The following is a 23,010-nucleotide window of genomic DNA, read 5'->3' on the forward strand; positions in this document are numbered from 1 at the left end:
CCTCCCTGATATTGTGCAGCAAATTATACATACGTGATTCATTTTTCATATCAACATGTAACTTTTGCTAACAGCACAAGTGTAGTATTATAATTATTTGTAGATAATTTTGAAAATTATATAATTAAATGAAAATTTGTTTAGTAAATTAACGTTTGGATATTACGGTTCTTTTGAAATTTTGTTTTTAACGATTGTATCTAATCAGTCTTTTTCAGGAATATTGTACCAATTTTAGTTTTTTGGCAACCTACTTCAGGATTTTTTTTAGCCTGATTTAAGATTTTTAAAACCTATTTTAGGATCTTTAGAGCCTATTTTAGGAGTTTTAGAACCTATTTTAGAATTTTAGAACCTATTTTAGGAACCTAAGAGCACACGTTTTAGAACCTAAAAATCTGAGGTCTACTCATGACATTGCCGGTACTCAAATGAGGAACTGACAAACAGAAACTAAACTTGACTGTTCTTTAGATATTGAACGTCCTCCTACTTATAAAACTTCATTTTTCACACCTGTAATACCTATTCCTAAAAATAGTGATTCGATTTATAGGGGTTAATAAGTATACACATTTAGTCTATTAGTTGTATGTGCACATATTCCTCGTCACAGTTTGTACCTCCAGCAACCAATGGACAATCTCACACGCACTGAATACATCCACCTTCCAGGAATGCAGCAGTGTCATGTCAAGCAGAAAGTTTGGCGACTCATGTTTGACCAATACGTACTTAGTATAAAATGACCAGCGGCCTTTGTTGATCTAGTCAGATGTACGAGTGTCCCTACACCTTACCCCTTACGATTTTAGAACACACCGTAATATAGTAGTCTTGCAATCTTACCCAAGCAGGAAATGTACTTGAACATGTAATGGCCTTGCCCAAATGGAGATTTTATAGTGGAAAATATTACGAGTATGTAAGAAAACTTCTAGTTTTTTAATTTTTTTTCTGTCGGCATGCATGTACCTTACTATAATAGTCTGGGGGCCTACAAGCGGGGCTTAGGTATGTTTTTTTGGGGGGGGGGGCATCATCTCCGCCTAGCTCCCCTGTAGCGCCGTCCCTGGCTACAGCCGAAGCTGGATCCAGTCGAGTGCTATCAGTAATCTGTAGCGTGTTACAAGAATGGTATTATGATATGTAACAATCATTCTCAAAGTAACTGTTTCCGTGGAAAACGACAAAAATCAGACCAATGGTCTTTAAACACAGAATATAACGCGTAATTTTCAACGTAAGCAAGAAAAAAGTTTAAAAACAGAAGAATATACGGAGAAGCGACGAGAAATCCCATAAAATGGATTCTAAAGGTAAGTGGCAAAGATAATGAACATTTTTTACTATTTTCTTACAATAATTTTAACAAATAGACCATAGGAAAATGACTCCTCCATCGGGGCTCTAAAAGCACGATCCGCCATGTTGATAAGATAAAAAATTCAACATTCTGCAGGCGTCGGACCAATTCAATTATTGTTTCAAGAGACATTACAGAACTCTTAACTAGAAATTCCTAAGCTCCGGCCGAGAATATAATACGGTTCCTCCTTCAAAGAACTCGCCCATCTGCTTGGCGTAAATATTTTAGTAATCCACAGCAATAATTACGTGGATTTTATCTTCAGTGCAAATGGCACTTGTTACAGTAAAATGTTATTTTATCACGATGCACAAACATCAAACAAAGACCATTTAACTTACTCTATTTCATGGTACCTCTGATCCGGAAGGCATTGAAAAAAAATGACAAAATTTCGGAAAATGTCCAGATCTCTTTGGAAAATGGCAATTTCTTCCAGTTCCGAACGTAGGAATTATTGAACATTTCTCATCCCAACATAGATCCGACAAAAAAATTCCGTTTCGCACACCCCTAATTACGGTAATTAATATGATTGTCAAGTGTCAGTTTAAAACCATTTCTCGTTATTTTGTTGGACATGATAGTTAATTTCTGTAACTTGCAGCCTGCATATAAAAGAAAACAATTTTATTTCAATATTGCTACAATTTCACAATTCGAATTACATGAAGTCTCTCCCTCTGTTGTAGATGCGAATAAAGCTAATCCGTCCTTTGAGGCGTCCAAGGAGCGCAACAGGCGCAGAAAACTTCAACTCGCTGCAGCCGCCACTCACGCGACCACCACTTCGTCATCACACTCATGCGCTGCAGAGCAAGGTAAGCGATCTCTTTTATTGAATAACAAAAGCATGTATTTGTACAGCCAAAATTGCCACAAATTAAACGCGCGGCCATGAAATTAGGCGGGTGGAAGAAGTTCGCGCTGCTGCCAGGTCGGAGTACAACCCCATGTATTAGGAGGTTCAAGGGAATGAAAGATCTGATTGTAGAGTTGATTGATCTATATAATCCATGTGATACAAACTGCCAGTGCTTGCTCGAAAGGTTAAGGATGACATAAAAGTGCCCCGGAGAGAGGTCGGTCTGACGCTCGAACTAGGCAACGCAGCACGGTTAACGTTGCCACACAGTGCGCGGGAACCAGCGACTTTTGTCCCGCTCCCGCTTTGCTTTTCCCATATGTGGCAACAGCGTAATTCTTCCCAGCCGCCTACTTTCATGGCCGTGCGTTTAGAGCTTTCTAGAAAATTTTGGGAGGTGGAGGTGTACAGTCGTGGGAAAAAGTTCTCCCCCATAAGACTTTAAAGGCAGTAAATAATGCTGGAAAGGTAGGCAACACACATTGCACCTTTAGGTGATCGGGTAATTCTGCCTGTCTCAAGAGCAACTCGTCTTTCATGCAATAGCCAACAGACACAGGAAATGTAGGAAAGTCACGTGACTTGTCAGGTGGAATGTTGTTCGTCAGAAAATCGCCTGTTCTCAAGCCAAGTCGCAGAAACCGACAAGAGCTACACGTTACATGTCCGAAAATGATTCGCCTAAAAGCGTTGGACGAAAAGCTAAAATAATTATTGCCTTAATTACAAAGGCTAATATACTATATGTGCCGTGGTAGCTCGGTCGTTAGGGTGTTTGATTACCATGCGAGAGATTTGAGTTCGATCCCTGACTGGGGAGAATTGGAATTTTGTCCACCTGTTCAAGTGGCTCTGGCGCCCACTCAGCGTCGTATAAAGTGGGTACCTGTAGGAAACTCAAGGAGGGGGGGTTAAAGGCGGCCAGGGGGCGTGCTGCTGATCACATTATCCCCATCTTCGGAAGTAACAAGTGTGGGACCCTAACTCCACACCTCCTACACGCCTTCATGACTTGGTGCAAAGCACAAGGTAGCACGTTGCATTTTCATTTACTATACGTCAGGTTTGGTCGGAACAGAACTTTCTAATCTCTACGTGGACTTTCTTCCAAGTTCCGTAGGGATGTAAATAGGCTCCAGTTTTTCTTGACACAATTTATCATGTTATATTTCGTTATAAAAACCACGGCCGATATCCTGTGTGTTTGTGTGTGTTTGTGGGGGGGGGGGGGAGGTGTAATTCAAACATGTGAGGTGATTCTTTCCCACTACTCCATTCTCCGATTCTTCGTATCCGAAATAACTCTCAATTCCACACACTGAAAATGTAGGTAGCACTTCCTACATCTTAGCATGCAAATATCTAGTAGCAAAGTAATGTGTAGACACATAGTGGTTCGGATCCCACTTTAAACTGTAGGTGCATTCCCGATTAGTCTTACTTTGCATAAAGTGCTCTTAAGACACCAAATCAACCAACCAACACAATCCCGTTATTGTCCAGATTATCGAATCCAGAACCTTCGTCGCGAATAACATAAGCAGAAAGATAATGTGAAATTACCGAACAGAAACAGAACCTAAAACCTACAACGGATAGATTGGATTAAGTCGACGATACAGCACGCGTTCTGAAATGAAGAAGAATACGAAAGTTAAAGGACCTCGATACACACACACTTTTCTTCCCCTCAGTGGTAAGCTATGCTTTTTGCAGAGAAGCCTTTACGTAGGCCTTCAAGGCCACGACGAAAAAGTGTTCTACATGCAATGGCGGGACCAAAACATACGTCTAGTTTGATATGATAGCTGTGTTCCTCCTTATTTCGTACGTCATTGATAACAGGAACACGGGCCTCGTCTGGTAACCCTAGTTTCGTAGAGCAGACGCCTGTTCTCCACCCTTTGGTTCAGTGACCTTCGCTCGTAGTTAGCAAGAGTGAATGACTCACCAGATACCTGTTGGCTGTGAGCTTATACAAGAATAGATATTTCGTTAGCGTCTGTAAGTATTGTTTCATCTGCAGTTATATCAGTAAATGTTCGAATAGTTTCCTAATGGTTACGTTATTTATAAATTAGTTCTCGAGAGTGAGCTTTCTATCTATTTGCTTGGGGGGGGGGGTGTCTGCATGTATTATTTCTTTTTCCTGAAACAAGAAGAAATTCGAAGACGCAAAATGAGTCGTATAAGAGTAGTTAACAAAAAGAAAGAAGAAAACGAAAATGTAAATGTTGAAATAAATTAATGTAGAGATCGAGTGAATAACATTTTGTAACGGGACCTCCTCGATGGCGTAGTGATAACGTCGTCACCTTATAATCAAGGGATCCCGGGTTCGATACACGGTGGAGGCACGTAGTGGTTAGTATCCCATTTAGAACTGAAGGTCCAGTCCCTTTTAGCTTATCTGTGCACAAAACAAAAAATAAAATCATAAATTGTCACAGTGTAAGAAAATTTCATTTTCAACCACATACGAAACAAAAAATAATAATGTATTCCATGTTGGAATTCACATCTGTTGCATCTAAGCAACACAATTATGGATCGCAACATATTTTCTCAGATCCATTTTAATTATACGTGTATGATAAAATAGCAGAATTAGAGGAAAGAGAAAGCCTTCTCCAGAATTTCGTTACGTAAGGTTCTGGGTTGAAGTCCCGGGCAGGCATGACTCTCTTGTTCTTGCCCTTTTATCTGCTCTATTTCATCATAAATCGTCATAATGGTTTACCTACAGGGGAAAAATAATGACAATAATTGCCAATACAAAGCCAATAACAAACAGAACAACAACTCAATTAGGGAGATGTCAAGAAAGAAACAAGACTTGACAGTGTCTCCGTCTCTCGGTTTCTCGAATTGAAAATTGCTCTCCCGTTCTGTCTCGACTAGTTAAATATAGAAATCGAAAACGTATGTGAAGATACATATATGTCATATATCCCGGTTTTGTAGAAGATTTCGTGCGAGATGAAAGTACTCTTCGATCATGTTTATTTTTATTATATTTGTTACGTAACATCACTTTTCTTCCCAGTCGTGGACGAGTGACCATTACATGAAATTAATGACGAAATACTCAAACTCCCGTGACAAGGACGGTACTCAAATCCGGGAACTTTGGTGACGAGATCGAAATGTCGACCACTTAATGAGCTCGCCCACCGAGTCTGTTTAATGATGTTTGTGTCAGGTAATTCGTAATAACTGTCAATATCCCACATTCATTATCATTTGTTTCATAATTTATCTTATTGACGTGATTAACCTGAAGTCAAAGAATTAGTTGAAAGGCAAAAATGCAAGGTTGAATGTCTCTGATGTTACTTCGTGTTGAATAATATGACGTGATATTATATGAATATATTAATAATATAATATGCCTAGTCATTCCATTGATTGATCCTAATTGCGCACACAAAATATGGTAAAATGTCCACTCCTAACCGACCTCCGTAGCGGAGTGGTTAGCACAGCGCGCTACGACAGTATGGGTCCCTGGTTCGAATCTCGGCTTGGTCATGGGTGTTCTTGGTGAGTGTCCCTTAATCAATGTCATCATATCATCACTCATTACTCATCTTCATCGTCGCTATTTGCCAAAAGTGAAAGAATAGCGACACTAAATAACAAACATCCAATTAAATCGAACATATTCACCGATTTAATTCTATATCGTACCAAATTCCCTATTAATCACTGCATCTTGCTTCATTTTACAGCATGTCAATTGTTTTCCGATTCGAAAACAATTGGAATGTTGTTTTGTGCAGTTGATTGGCATTGTTTCGTTTGGATTATTTAATTAACGTCCCATTAATTAGTTTTAGACCGATCTTGACAGAGAGAATCGAGATCACAAAAGAAAAGAAAAAGACAAGTTACAGACCACGCATTCCGTGAATACGACTGAAGTGACTGCAGAATATTATGGATAAAATTTGTTTCGCTTTTTCCTTTTATTTCTGTTTCAGTTAGCTATTTCACTTCGCTTTTCTTCTACCACTCGTGTAAATCGTGTCGGTGAGGAAGAATTATAAACTCGTGAAATGGTCGATGGGACAAAAAAAATCTATACCTCTCTCACGGTTCGAAACTGTGACCACAAAGTATTGTCTTATTTTTAAAATTTACGCCAAATATGGTTGCACTCGTCTCTTTCTCAAGGCGTTCCATTGCCTCTCCGATGGCGTAGTGGTAACGTCTTCGCCATGTAATCAAAGGCTTCCGAATTCAATACCAGATAGAGGAACATTTGGTTCGGATCCCACTTTAATCTGTAGGTCCAGTGCATAAACTAGACTTAAACAATTAGCGTGTGGCATGTGGTCTGTGATGAGAACCATCATTTCAGTGAACCTTCTTGACAATGACTCTAATACCACTCGAAAGAATATTTCCTTACGAGTAGCTCTTGTCAAGAAACCAGTTCCAGAAATTTTCTTCTGGAGGCCTGGTAGCACCGAGCTGTTTGTTGTGGCTGGGGCATGAGTTATGTGCTATCAATGCTCAATCCTTCCCGAGAACGCAGATCCACCAGACAAACTTAAGCGAATATTTTGTTATTTCGGTTGCATAAACAACAGGCTTTAAGACCTTACGAAATTCTAGGTCCCGTTGCCCAGGTAATTCTTTCTCTGACTGTACGTGCAAGACAGTGGAAGCTGTCTTATTCCCACTTTTTGACATAGTGTCCCGGGATGTAAAAAGTATCTAAGTTTATAAGTGACAAACAACTTGAATTATGTTTCCCACACTGGAAGGGTTAAAAAGAGGGAATTTTTGCAATGTCATTGTATCTTCAAAGGGAGCCTAGGGGCATAGTTCATGGTCTAAAGTGTGGAAGGTGTTTTCATTTCAAATAAGATACAAGATCTCCTCCTCCTGAAACTTGCCAGATCGGGAAACACTTGGGTTTGATTTATTAGACACAATAAAACAAGGCCCATGAGTGAAGTATGAATTTATCCTCAGAGGAGGCCTAGTAATATATTTCCTTTGTCTAAGGTGTAGGAGATGGTATTACTGAAATAAATAGCATTATTTCGACGCCCTTCTGCGTACTTAGCAATCAATTTCCCAAGTGTCAATAACCTGGGCTATTTTTTATTTATTTTATTATGTTTTGCTCTTCTGCTACAATTGACCAACGTCGGAGATGGCGATGAAAAATGGCAAGATGATAGAAAACTAGTTTCACTGTGTAAGTTACTTCATACAGGAAATCCTTTGTATCTCACTGAAAGATTTCTTTCATAAGAAAACCCAGATATATATACACCAGATCCCAAAGTTCTAATCTTTTAACAATAAAAAATCAGAAACAGAATTTTTAATTCTTTTACTGCACCAATGGTTAGAGACTGAAATGCACTCTCACATGAAATAAGTTAATGCAATTCAGTAGGTATTTTGAGGATAAGATTAATAAGAAATTTTATAAATGTTTGTCATGGCCTGCTATGTACGAGGCGCATTTCAAAAATAAGGGCCGATTGATTATATCAAAGAAGAAAAGAAGTGTAGCAACAGTGTATTATTGGTTACAAACACGTATGGATCTAGTTAATTTCTCAACATATTCACCATAATTTTCCAAGGAATTTTGGTACCGTTGAATAAACTCTGCATAGAAGTTCGCCGCCTGGGAGTTCAGCCAATCCAACATTACCGTTTCCAACACCTGAGCTATGTACAGAGATTAAACCCGATTTAACAACACAATTTACACCACCTCAATAAGTAAGCCAAAGTCGAGATCTTAGAACGATTTCAGACCAGAGCATCAGGTGATAAGCGACAAGCGACAAAAGACAGAAGCCCCTTCAGTCTAAAGGAGCTTTCAGATCATAGCGACACGCGACACGCGACAAGCTATAAACGACACGTGTCTCCTGGCAAACGATTCTCAGAAATGACTACATTTTTTTAAGCCTAAGCGGTACGACAAGCTACACACGTCGCGTGTCGCTTCGGTGTGAAATCTCCCTAAAAGCAAGCATTCACCTTCCATGCGCTATGAACAGACCGATGCGACACGATATACGAAATTGATAAAACGGATCTGAGTAACACATACAGCATTCCGTGTCGCTTCGGTTCGAAAGGTTGCGTTGATTCCTGATGGTTGGCTTCGAAGTGGAACGTATTGCTTGTGGCTTCGGTCTGAATAGAGATATTTCACACCGAAGCAACAAGCGATATGTGCCGCTTTGAGGATTTCACCAACGCAGTTTGTGCAGCATGACGTGCCGCTAAGGCAGGTGTTAAACGTTTGCTGACTCGTTCCCAAGCGACATTTCTCGCCTGTCGCCTCGATCTGAAAACTCTATTACGGGAGGCAACAAGTGACAAGCGACACGGGCCCCTTCAGTCTGATGCTAAACATTCACCGTGCATGCGCCACCAACAGACCAAGGCGACTCGATGGAAGGTATTGAGAAAAATGCTCAGTCGGAGCGACACGTGCAGCTTGGCGTGTCGCTTCAGTTTGGAAGGTCTCATACATGTCTCTTGGAAACCAACCATTACAAATTTATCTCTTGTCGCACGCCCGAAGTCTCCCTGTTCGTTCAATGAATTTACTTCTCACAAAGATCGCAAAGTAGTTTATTTTGTACAAGTATAAATATTCCCAATAGTTATCTTTAGATCACATGGAAAGGATTTTTGCAATCCCGATGTCACAATATTAAATTTTGTACACAACATTAATAAAAGCATAACAGAAATGCTTGAATAATAAATGTAAATATGTTGTAAGCATGTTTACATGTGGAAAGTAATCTTCTTGGTACTCTTCACTTTTTTTTTTACACTTCCGTTCTTGCATCCGAAATCTGCGCACACAAGTTTTTGATTGATTGAGTTGGTGTTTTAAGTCCGGTTTATGCACAGTAAGGCTAATCGGGACTGATCCTACAGTTTAAAGTGGTGTCCGAAGCACTATGTGCCTCCATCAGGTATCGAACTCGGGACCCCTTGATTATAAGGAGACGACGCTACCACTGCTCCATCGGGGAGGCCAAGAACAGAGGCACAGCTTCTTATTTATTGTCCACTCGCAATGTAACTGAAATATACAGAAATAATGCACTATAAACGAGCATTCCACGCTCGGATTCCTACTTCCACCATTGTATCAGCTGTAACTAGTGTGCAACCCAAGATGGAGGTTTTACCTCACCCCCTCCGCTCTCACGGTTTCATTCCCCTCGCCCCGAACACACGCTTAGGCCCTCTCCTCCATACTCTAAGGTCTCAGCCCATAAAAACATATTGATGAAAGAGTTTATCGTTTAATAACCATCCGATAGCCTTGTGATTTAGTGCAAAATTCTGCCATTCTTATGAAGATAACGTGAAACACAGCTGTAAAATACAGGGTGTCCAACATGTCCCCGTACCCCAAGATATTATATATTACCCCTGTAACTGGGTCCGCTCACACATGCAAATTTGAGTTAGCGTTTCACATATAATATTCAGAGCAGGGATACCAACAGCGAAATCTAAATCATTCTCAACCAACCGTATCGGCCAATTGTCAACACGGTCGGACCAGGATGCATATGGGTATGGGTACTTCCCGGACACCCTGTAGGTAAACTCCAGACTTAAGCTTCTCGCGTGCACTTGTGGAGGCCAGCAAGCGCTCCCTGCAGTACGAGCTCCACCCCTACACGCTGCACTCCACGGGCAGTACGCAGCAAGCACACTGCACCAAACACGAGAGGAGGAGAGCGATACCGAAAAGTTTCCTACAGCGGTGGCACAACTAGTGAACCCTTCCCTACACGTGCAAAAAATAAATAATATTTTTTCACACTAATTTGCTCTTCATTTCAGAAAAATTAAAATCAATTAAAACTTTATGTGTTGTTGTTATTATTATTGTTGTTGTTTTTGTTTTTGTTATTATTATTATTATTATTATTATTATTATTATTATTATACTTCCCATGGCCTCATATAAATCATAAATTTAATGAACATTGTGATTAATTGAATTAATGTAAAAGAAAATATACCAAGAAAATGAAATTGTTTACGAAAAATATACAACATACGAACATTCTATTACAATAGATAACATTAGGTTAACATTAGCTGTGTTATTACGAAAATTTTATGGGTAAGATAATGGAAATGTACTGATTTTTTCCCTGAAAAGTGTCAAAAATTGATTGTATTGTATTGTATTTAGGGTGAAAAAATTGCCCAGTGAAAACAAAATAAAAATATTTCACAATTCAAAGAACTTGGACATAACATATGGGTCGAATATCTTCAAAATTTCCAGTAAATTTGATATTTTATTTTTTCCTGTTCACTTTTAACTTAATTTCCATGTGACAAGGTAATTTTTCTTTCATATGACAACGCTGAACGAAAGCGACCAACGAAGCTTCGTGCCTCTTTCACCAGCCCCCCCCCCCCCTTTCCATACCTCTTATAATGCTATAGTAGAATCACAGGCAAGAGAGCCTGCGCAGACTCGCCACTCCTGAGCATTGTACTACCGCATGGAGGGAAGGGGTAGATTAGAGCATGCTTCCTTATTGCCTGAGATGAACTGATGGAGAGGAAGGTGCGCGGAGACTTTTGGCCAAAGGTTGTCACGTTCGACTAACGGACGATCGCGCGATCGCAATGATCGTAAAATGTCACGAACGCAATGGCAGTGCCAATTGCCAAGGACGACGTGACTTCCCTAGTCGGACGTAAAGTTGTATACCCAAAGTATACTGTAGACAAATGAGGCACAGGCGAAGAAAAACGCACAACCACTGATCGGTCGCACGGCAGCTGCTTAACTGGACGCGACGAACGTCTCGACGCTACTGTCAACTCAACCTCTTTCACAGCGAGCGCGGCTCTGCTCGTCTTACCTACCTGCGAGACTTACTATGGCCGTTACGCGCGCTTATTCACGCATGAGGGTTGACCTTAGCTTTATGTAAGACGCAATTCATCTGCGTAATATATATATGTATGTTCATATAACTATAACTGTGTGTTATTTCACTCTCCACTATAGATAGCCATTCAGTAACACACACACAGAGAGCTGCAAATTATGGTAATCGTAGCCTGCCTCAATCTTCCAAATACCTTATGTTCTGATTTCACCTCGGCTAAAACTCAGACGGCTAAATGGGATACTCTGACCCCTCTCAGGTACGGGCTTGGTGAATAAAGCATTGAGAACTTAAGGGTGTTGTTGGTGAATCATGAAATAAATGAACGACTATTCTCAAATTTTAAGATTGGCAACTGCATCTTCTGGGAGGTTACTTTGACCTTTCTTTTCATTCATTTTTATCCAGGAGATGGTTTATTTCCAATACATACGAAAGCTTACATTACACTCAAGTTACAATTTACAGTCCATGAATACCCTTAAATTTAAAAGAAATACAGAATCCCCTGTTCGTTAATATTCGATTCGATGAATCCAGAATTCTAATTTGCTGCATGTCTCTACGGGGGAAAACCAAATATGTATATGTGTAGGGAATAGTCACTTGTGTATGTGCGTCGCTAGGAGGAAGCCGTACCAGGGAAGAGAACCCTGTCGTTTTTGCAACCGTAGACGAAGCTTACGGCCTACCATTCAGTAGCAGACAAAAACTTTCGTACATGCCCCTTCCTACAGTATTGCGACCAAAATGTGTCACGAGTGTCGATGTTAATACGGGCAGGATTTTAAGCAGAGTAGAATCTACGGGCTCCACTGAGTACTTGGGATCGAGAAACGTTAATAGGCAGAGCTTGCATCAAGATACACGCCAATGATGACATTTCCATTGAAAAACGAGACATATTGCATTGCATGTCTAGTTTTGCTTCCTTGCCCAAATATGTCTACGTTGAATAAATTTTGAAGAAGGCCAAAATAAAGTTCGGAGATCTGAAATTCTATCATTTATCCGTAAGAATGAGAGTATATGGGTCAACAGTGACAAATACATGTCCAATAGGCAGGCGTCATTAACCTCAAAGGATTTCGGCCTATCCTAACCTGTCGTCCCATAACATTATAAATTTCGAAGTATAAATTGTGCTTGGCGAAATACAGGTATATTTATTCCCAAGTGTCATTAGATGTTTATATCGTAGAGCCGACGCTGATGGATTGCGTGCAAACTAAGCTCCGCATTTACTTATATACCTTTCCAATCGATGCTCACTTGTTAAGCATTACGTAATTTGCACAGCGCGACTTGCGACATTTCCAAAAACTAAATACTCATCAATGTCTATATTCACAATCTCAATATCAAAGTTGAACTAATTTCCACGTTGCAGCAAAACCAAATAAAATTGTATAAGGGGAACGATTCATCTCTGTTAATAAGGACTAAACTCTAATCATTCCCCGTTGCAACTTGAACCTTATTGAATACATTAAACTTAAAAGAACAGATTCGATCTTCCCATTGTTGTTAAACGAAATCTATGTCAATCTAAATCATAAACATTTTTCTACCGTGAAAGAACACAGATTTACATATCCAATATTAAATATTCGGTCAGAAAATTAACATATAGATTATTACATTAGGCTGCGTTTACACTTATTGTTACAATAAAGAAAATATTAGTGGATTATATAAGTCTAGTAATAATCTTTCTATTTATCAAAAATTATGAAATATTAAATGATTACAAATACGGAATATTAACAATCAAGTAATAAGAACCAACTAATATAAAATAACCAAGAATAATTAACGGTACATGGATATGAGCCGTGAGGTTCATATCATATGGCCCCCACTTTGAAAATCGTTTCTTGGACGAAATACATATATACATATATAAATGAAGGAGAAGAACGATTTACAGAGAATATGCACTATACGAATTACCCTTTTTTCACAAAAATACTAAATAATACGCAATATTAATACAAAGGAATATTTACAGGTACAGACATCCACTAAAACCATTAAATATCTATGGGTATTACAAACATATTATATACACCAAACACCTGGAGTGTTACTCATAATATCTCCTTTAAATTTCAAGGAACTTTCATGCAAACAATGCCCTTATTAACACAAACATGTTTCATCAGCCTTTTCTTTAATTTGCTACGGCTGCCCACATACTTAAGTTCTGCAACCATACGGCTAACAAGTTCTTCAAACTTCAGTTGCTTTCCAGCAATTTGCTCGGAAATCTTCTCCTTAAGATTCTGATTAGAACCTTGATCGATTTCACACACTAAAGGAAAATTTCCTTTCGAGTTTACCTCACTGATTTCTTCCATTTCACTCCAAACTGACTCTTCACCAAAAGCACTAAGTTCGTCATAAAGTCTTGGCGATATGGTCAGATCCACCAACATTTCATCGTCCAGACTAATCTCACTTAAACCATCATCTTCACTTATTCTTCGGGAACATTCCGGTTTTTCTTCTACAGGCACTTGCATTTTCATAGTCTTTATAATTAAGTCCATTCGGGATTCTTTGCGACAACCGCAAAGGTTACACACCTCGATTTCTTCTTCAGTTTGTACCGCCACATCCATTACATCTCTCTGCACATGCACGGCGCCTTGCATCATCGTAGAGAGCAACGGATCTCGACCACCATCTTGAATTCCTATAGGATTCTTGAAGTCTTTAGTGCCAGCAATTTCCTCAACTTCTTTTACCTTTGTCCCAGAGAGTTCTGCGGTTAACGATTTCCTTAACAGGGAAAACTGCAAAGACATCTCTTCTTTCAGGTATTTCTTCAAGTCGGCAATTTCCTTTGTCACGTGTTCACGCAGCGAATCCTCCAAAGGTTGGATCTGCTCGGACACAACTTCTGAAATTAGTTTCTCTGTTTGTATTTCTCTGTACATATCTTGTTCTGTCTTTTCGAATTCTCTCTGCCACTCGACGTATTTTCTTGAATTTATTTCATGTAGCTTACGCTGATACTCCATCCTTTTCTTCCCTTCTTCTGGATTTACTTCCGGTCGGACGTAATACATTAGCTTTAGTGGATCCTTGTTATATAATTGCGCCTCTGACACAACTGATGAACATCCAAAGGACGTTGAGTGTTTTATCTTAAAGGACTGCATCTCTGGATTCAATTAAAATGTTTATCTTCCTTCCGTCTCAATCTAGCTTTCACCAATCTTTTTCTCAATCGAGCCCCACGTTTAGGGTGCCAATTGTCACGTTCGACTAACGGACGATCGCGCGATCGCAATGATCGTAAAATGTCACGAACGCAATGGCAGTGCCAATTGCCAAGGACGACGTGACTTCCCTAGTCGGACGTAAAGTTGTATACCCAAAGTATACTGTAGACAAATGAGGCACAGGCGAAGAAAAACGCACAACCACTGATCGGTCGCACGGCAGCTGCTTAACTGGACGCGACGAACGTCTCGACGCTACTGTCAACTCAACCTCTTTCACAGCGAGCGCGGCTCTGCTCGTCTTACCTACCTGCGAGACTTACTATGGCCGTTACGCGCGCTTATTCACGCATGAGGGTTGACCTTAGCTTTATGTAAGACGCAATTCATCTGCGTAATATATATATGTATGTTCATATAACTATAACTGTGTGTTATTTCACTCTCCACTATAGATAGCCATTCAGTAACACACACACAGAGAGCTGCAAATTATGGTAATCGTAGCCTGCCTCAATCTTCCAAATACCTTATGTTCTGATTTCACCTCGGCTAAAACTCAGACGGCTAAATGGGATACTCTGACCCCTCTCAGGTACGGGCTTGGTGAATAAAGCATTGAGAACTTAAGGGTGTTGTTGGTGAATCATGAAATAAATGAACGACTATTCTCAAATTTTAAGATTGGCAACTGCATCTTCTGGGAGGTTACTTTGACCTTTCTTTTCATTCATTTTTATCCAGGAGATGGTTTATTTCCAATACATACGAAAGCTTACATTACACTCAAGTTACAATTTACAGTCCATGAATACCCTTAAATTTAAAAGAAATACAGAATCCCCTGTTCGTTAATATTCGATTCGATGAATCCAGAATTCTAATTTGCTGCATGTCTCTACGGGGGAAAACCAAATATGTATATGTGTAGGGAATAGTCACTTGTGTATGTGCGTCGCTAGGAGGAAGCCGTACCAGGGAAGAGAACCCTGTCGTTTTTGCAACCGTAGACGAAGCTTACGGCCTACCATTCAGTAGCAGACAAAAACTTTCGTACATGCCCCTTCCTACAGTATTGCGACCAAAATGTGTCACGAGTGTCGATGTTAATACGGGCAGGATTTTAAGCAGAGTAGAATCTACGGGCTCCACTGAGTACTTGGGATCGAGAAACGTTAATAGGCAGAGCTTGCATCAAGATACACGCCAATGATGACATTTCCATTGAAAAACGAGACATATTGCATTGCATGTCTAGTTTTGCTTCCTTGCCCAAATATGTCTACGTTGAATAAATTTTGAAGAAGGCCAAAATAAAGTTCGGAGATCTGAAATTCTATCATTTATCCGTAAGAATGAGAGTATATGGGTCAACAGTGACAAATACATGTCCAATAGGCAGGCGTCATTAACCTCAAAGGATTTCGGCCTATCCTAACCTGTCGTCCCATAACATTATAAATTTCGAAGTATAAATTGTGCTTGGCGAAATACAGGTATATTTATTCCCAAGTGTCATTAGATGTTTATATCGTAGAGCCGACGCTGATGGATTGCGTGCAAACTAAGCTCCGCATTTACTTATATACCTTTCCAATCGATGCTCACTTGTTAAGCATTACGTAATTTGCACAGCGCGACTTGCGACATTTCCAAAAACTAAATACTCATCAATGTCTATATTCACAATCTCAATATCAAAGTTGAACTAATTTCCACGTTGCAGCAAAACCAAATAAAATTGTATAAGGGGAACGATTCATCTCTGTTAATAAGGACTAAACTCTAATCATTCCCCGTTGCAACTTGAACCTTATTGAATACATTAAACTTAAAAGAACAGATTCGATCTTCCCATTGTTGTTAAACGAAATCTATGTCAATCTAAATCATAAACATTTTTCTACCGTGAAAGAACACAGATTTACATATCCAATATTAAATATTCGGTCAGAAAATTAACATATAGATTATTACATTAGGCTGCGTTTACACTTATTGTTACAATAAAGAAAATATTAGTGGATTATATAAGTCTAGTAATAATCTTTCTATTTATCAAAAATTATGAAATATTAAATGATTACAAATACGGAATATTAACAATCAAGTAATAAGAACCAACTAATATAAAATAACCAAGAATAATTAACGGTACATGGATATGAGCCGTGAGGTTCATATCAAGGTTCTTTTCCATCTGATCTCTATGCAATATCGCTGCTCTTTCTGTAGTCCATGTATGCATGCGACATGTTCTTTCGCAAATACGGAGAGTTGATCAGATCTGATCTACTCGTTCGATTTTGTACAGTATCAAAGACATATTATTTTATTATTAAAACAAATAATATTCGCAGTTTCCAGGTTTCAAAGGTAGGTTAATAATACATTCCTTTATGTCACGCTTGTTTTCGAACAGATAAGATATGGACGCATCCCCAGTTCCCTCTAGATGGCAACAGTTCTGCCAGAAAGAAAAAACAAGTAGAAACAGGTCATAAACGCAAGACGTTCTCCGACAGCGTTTACAGTACGCAGCTGGTATCATCAACTAAAGGAAGAATGATTTTCACTTCTGACCCAGGCTGTCCTGGAGTCTCTCATGTAAGAAACACGAAGCGCCAGCAGAGGTTGCTGACAACAGAAACGCCGCTAGGAACCCTTTGTGCACAAGGGCAGACACGCCTGGCTGCTGGTGACGGAAGCAGCTCCGGATCCAGCAGCCCACTCTTCATCCCGAAGCGACCACAACGCAACATTACAGTTTATCCATTGAAGAATGGGGCTTCGGATGAGATGAAGCAACATTACATAACTCTTCCATATGGAGAGCAGAGTTACCAGGAGGAGAGTGAATATTCAAGCTCGCTCGAGTCCACTCCCAGAACCCACGAAGAAGGCGAGATCGCCATTACAAAGTCTGAAGAGCAAGGAGCTCACCCACGTCTAGCCACCTCTTTGCCTTCCATTAGCAGGCCGAAGCAATTGCCCGATAGCGATAGCACCACTGCATCAAGCAGCCCGCTATTCGTCCCAAAGCGACCATCAGGTTGTCCATTGTCCAAAAAGATTTCTAAGGAGTTGAAACATCACATGACCATACCATTCGAAGAGCAAAGCTTCCAGGAGGAGAGTGAATATTCAAGTTCCCTCCTGTCATCCCCTCGGGTGTATGAAGAACACGAGTACGCAATTGAGAAGACTGAACAGGCAAAACCACACCCAGGTCCTATTCCTTTGATTATCTCTAGTGGACATTGTTTGCAAGAAAGAAAACAGAATTCAACAGTACCCGGTGTCCGAATCTCAGGTTTGAAAGGGACTTCAAGTGCACCTGAATTAGGGCTTCAACCGGAAGAATTTCACCCGATGCAATTAGATGTTAACTTTCAAGATAGTAACGAAATCCCTTTGAAAAGAAGCTTCGCTCGTGAAGATTTAACAAAAACCGACAAATACAGGAGCAGGTCTCAAACCTCTTGTGACGAGTATAAGAACGAAAGTAAATTACGAACCGACTCGAATGAACAATTAGGTGACGTATTGTTGCCGTCAAGTAACGTAGAATCCAGCGCTTTTTCTCAGTGTGAAGGCAGGGTTGCTGATGATAATCTGCAAAACGAAACAAAAATCAGCCAAAGTTATAGTTTGGGTATTATGAATCAATATCCTAATTTGGAAAGTTTGAATAATATTGTTGAACCAGTACCGAGCACATCAACACAGCTAAGACTTGACAACACCGGTAAAGAATGTACGCCTTCATTTCCAAGTAGATTTAGAAGCATGTTGGAATCATGGAGTGAAATAAAACATAGCAGTAAATGTAATGAAAATAAAGAAAAAGCTACAAATTCACTGAAACTGAACAATATCTTGCACGCAGTTGATACACTTAGCAAGAACGAAGATGACTCCTCACATGACTTCAAATCATCTCTACGTGATCTCGTGACATTTGCTCAAAAAATAAGTCATGTGGTCGCAGAGAACACCCGGAAAATTGAACAATTTGAGAAACTTATTTTCTCTAGTACGAAGTCTAGTACAGGAAATACGACAAAGAAAAAGTCATTCTTATTTTCTCGTTCTAAGAAGTATTGCACTTCTCCTAAGTCAACCATAGTATCAAGGCCAGCATCACTGCGAAAGGGGCTAAGCAGCAGTTCGATGGCGAATGATCAGAGAAATGAACAACGAGAACTCTGGCTTGATGAAGAGAAAAATATTGGAGAAAAAAGAGGACACCCGGATGTGGAAAATGACAGTTATGAGCAACATGAAGAAATTTTACGAAATAAGGATGCAAGTAAAAGTACCTTTACTGGATTCCAAAACTACAGTCACAACGAGGAACCGATAAATGGGGCAAAAATGTCAACCGACACTAAACTAGAATCAAAGATGCGTGCACTCGATGATGGAACGAAATATCAGTTCAAAATTCACACAGAGGAAAATTCCACTACTCCTCCTACCGATGATGATGCTGATGTTATTGTGAACAAATCCATTGGTAAGAAAGTTTACGAGAAAAACCGAGAAATATGCAAGAACGCCTTAATACAAGACTCTGAGGCTTCGCAACCATCTGCGTTAATTCACAACAAAAAATGTCAAAGTTCAAATGAAAGAAAGATTATAACTGGAGTGCAAGCAAAAGAACAACGAATGAAAGTGGGGGCTCTTCATTCGTTTGAAACTTCATTGACAGCACACCAAGTATTGGATGGCGATAATTGTGAACAAAACCAAGGACTTATATACAGAGATGGTAAATACATATTTAGCGGTTTACGAAAAGTTTCATCTAACAGCATACAATCTGATTCAACTGTAACTAGACTAGAATCAAAGATGTCTACAGTCGACAGTGCACATCGTAAAATGCACACTGAGAAAAATACAACTCCTACTACCGATGATGATGCTGATGTTATTGTGGACAAATCCATTGGCAAGAAAGTTAACTTGACAAACCGAGAAATATGCAAAAACGCCTTAATACAAGACTCTGAGACATCGCAACCATCTGCGTTAATTCACAATAAAAAACGTCAAAGTTCAAATGAAAGAAAGATTATAACTGGAGTGCAAGCAAACGAACAACGAATGAAAGTGGGGGCTCTTCATTCGTTTGAAACTTCATTGACAGCACACCAAGTATTGGATGGCGATAATTGTGAACAAAACCAAGGACTTATATACAGAGATGGTAAATACATATTTACCGGATTACGAAAAGTTTCATCTAACAGCATACAATCTGATTCAACTGTAACTAGACTAGAATCAAAGATGTCTACAGTCGACAGTGCACATCGTAAAATGCACACTGAGAAAAATACAACTCCTACTACCGATGATGATGCTGATGTTATTGTGGACAAATCCATTGGCAAGAAAGTTTACGTGACACACCGAGAAATATGCAAAAACGCCTTAATACAAGACTCTGAGACATCGCAACCATCTGCGTTAATTCACAATAAAAAACGTCAAAGTTCAAATGAAAGAAAGATTATAACTGGAGTGCAAGCAAAAGAACAACGAATGAAAGTGGGGGCTCTTCATTCGTTTGAAACTTCATTGACAGCACACCAAGTATTGGATGGCGATAATTGTGAACAAAACCAAGGACTTATATACAGAGATGGTAAATACATATTTAGCGGTTTACGAAAAGTTTCATCTAACAGCATACAATCTGATTCAACTGTAACTAGACTAGAATCAAAGATGTCTACAGTCGACAGTGCACATCGTAAAATGCACACTGAGAAAAATACAACTCCTACTACCGATGATGATGCTGATGTTATTGTGGACAAATCCATTGGCAAGAAAGTTTACGTGACACACCGAGAAATATGCAAAAACGCCTTAATACAAGACTCTGAGACATCGCAACCATCTGCGTTAATTCACAATAAAAAACGTCAAAGTTCAAATGAAAGAAAGATTATAACTGGAGTGCAAGCAAAAGAACAACGAATGAAAGTGGGGGCTCTTCATTCGTTTGAAACTTCATTGACAGCACACCAAGTATTGGATGGCGATAATTGTGAACAAAACCAAGGACTTATATACAGAGATGGTAAATACATATTTAGCGGTTTACGAAAAGTTTCATCTAACAGCATACAATCTGATTCAACTGTAACTAGACTAGAATCAAAGATGTCTACAGTCGACAGTGCACATCGTAAAATGCACACTGAGAAAAATACAACTCCTACTACCGATGATGATGCTGATGTTATTGTGGACAAATCCATTGGCAAGAAAGTTTACGTGACAAACCGAGAAATATGCAAAAACGCCTTAATGCAAGACTCTGAGACATCGCAACCATCTGCGTTAATTCACAATAAAAAATGTCAACGTTCAAATGAAAGAAAGATTATAACTGTAATGGAAGCAAACGGACAACGAATGAAAGTGGGGGCTCTTCATTCGTTTGAAACTTCATTGACAGCACACGAAGTATTGGATGGCGATAATTGTGAACAAAACCAAGGACTTATATACAGAGATGGTAAATACATATTTACTGGATTACGAAATGTTTCATCTAATATGATGAACTTTGACTACGAAGCTAAGTATGAACAGGGCGGAATCGTTTCAAATGAAGCAAGTCCTGATCAGGCAGAATTGAAATCATCAGGGAAAATATCAGACTTTCAACTCAAACCTGTCGAAACACCCGTATCTCTGAAATCAATCGAAATTGGACTTGAATCGAAGATGCATGCAGAATATGGCAATAACAAGTATCAAGGCCAACTGGATACTTATGAAAATTCTGCTCGTACTGCTGACGATGATGCTGATGTTATAGTGGACACATCTATTTCCAAGCAAGTGAAGGTGTCAAAGCGAGGAACATGTGGCCCTGAACCTTCTCCCATTACACCGAAAAAAGAACCTGAACGTGCAGTCGGAAAGAGCCTTTCCCCGAAAGGCAATGTTTTGCGACATGGTTCGAACAGTAGAGAACTCTCTTCCATCGTGATGAGGGAAAATGATGGCGACAAAGATCCCACACAACCTGAAAGAACAAGTCAGAGCTCTCACGCAGAAACAATGATGGAATCATTAACTGCATCAGAAGCAGAGGAGGAAAGAATATTTGCTATCGTCCAACATAATAGAGATAAAGTTTGCGAAAGTGTTGATAGAAAGCGAACTGCAGAACAAAGCAGATGCTCAAATGAAAGTATCGCTTTGGAATGTGACATTCCAGGGGTAGTACCTCTTGATAGGTGCACTGATAAGACACCGTTGAAACTTAAGAGTTTTTCTTTGTCAAACATTCATACGAGAAGCGAATGCGGTGAACTGTGTTCAGAAAGGATTTGCTTACACCCACTGCAAGATGATAATGGCAACAAACAAGTTCTGCGCATAATGACTGATCCAGTGGTCAGGAAGGTGACCTTCAGAGTGAAGCAGTCTCTGCTAAGGGAGAAAAGCTCATGTGAAAAAAGTCGCGCTAGAGAGAATGACACCAAAGAAGTGAATACACCAGCACAATTAATGAGGGACAAATGCGTTGGGGACGAAGAAACAGCGTCACAAGTTAAGAACAAAGAAGAAAGCCAGCAGAGGAGGTCGACGCTGAGAAGGATCCTGTGTCCTTGTTGTAACGCTGCAACCAGCCCGGAATTGGCTCGAAGGAGCTAATCATCTTTTTAATATGAAGATGCATAAATTCGTTATTCTTATATCTCAAGTAGGAAATTTTGTTTGGCAGTGTTCCTTATTGCAAGGGAAATCTTTACTGTTTATAAACATGTGATGCTCGTTCCCGCATGTATGTAGTTGCTTCATTTGGAATGTACGTGCATATTACTAATAGACAGAAAATTGTAGACATTTGTTGACAATAAAATATCAATATAAACAGAAGATTTTGCTGTTACCATTCGTAACCTTAAACTGAAAGTATGTTGTATTTTTTTCTTAAAATACTGATTGTATTCATATTGGAACGTGGTTTCCGATTCTTTAATTGATGATTTTCTGGATATTACGTTAATGGTGACAGTGAGAAGGATGACATTACATGAAAGGACAAACGCCCATGCTCTGGCAACATATTGCAATATAGAACAAGAATGCCTATAAATGTGAAAATTAGCTAGTTCGAATCCCATTTGTCTGAACATATCAATGTATTTATCCTTTACATTTATTTACATTTCACCCTTCATCTTCATCTTCGTGATCAATGTAAGTTGTAGAAAGTGGACGCAAAATAAGATGATATTTTTAACTATAATTTTAAAAGAGTTTCTATCTGTATATACTGATGGTGCGAAACTCACTATCTACTCTTCACCTATATTTACTCCTCCCACAATTACTCTGCTACAGTTACACATTCTACAAAGTAACTCAGTTATAGTTACAGTTACAGTTTACTATAGATAAAATATAACTCAGCTATCATGTTCATAGTTGAAGTGCTAGAAATATGTTAGATTTGTTTACGGACGACAACAAAAAAATGACCAATAATCTTCTTGACTTGTTAATGATGATGTATTTTAAATATAAAGTATATAGTTAATTAAATCCAAAACATATCTTAAAGTAAAGATTAAA

General features: G+C 39.2%; 1 protein-coding gene across 1 annotated transcript; it reads left to right on the plus strand.

Moving 5' to 3' along the window:
- Window positions 1-1,210: 1,210 nt before the first annotated feature.
- On the plus strand, window positions 1,211-22,253 carry LOC145987149 (uncharacterized). The gene is made up of 3 exons (XM_083121649.1): window positions 1,211-1,319; window positions 2,062-2,190; window positions 16,817-22,253. The coding sequence occupies exons 1-3, from the start codon at window positions 1,307-1,309 to the stop codon at window positions 22,084-22,086; spliced, it is 5,412 nt and encodes a 1,803-aa protein (XP_082977775.1). The 5' UTR covers window positions 1,211-1,306; the 3' UTR covers window positions 22,087-22,253.
- The last annotated feature ends 757 nt before the right edge of the window (window positions 22,254-23,010 follow it).

This window comes from Lepisma saccharinum, chromosome 4, assembly GCF_977018435.1.
Source record: "Lepisma saccharinum chromosome 4, izLepSacc3.1, whole genome shotgun sequence".
NCBI lineage: Eukaryota > Metazoa > Arthropoda > Insecta > Zygentoma > Lepismatidae > Lepisma > Lepisma saccharinum.

What these genes read in the sequence shown, in the direction of transcription:
- LOC145987149 (XM_083121649.1), top strand. An exon ending in CTCATGCGCTGCAGAGCAAG is followed by an intron (nt 2,191 to 16,816) that starts GTAAGCGATCTC and finishes GTTTTCGAACAG; the next exon opens with ATAAGATATGGACGCATCCC.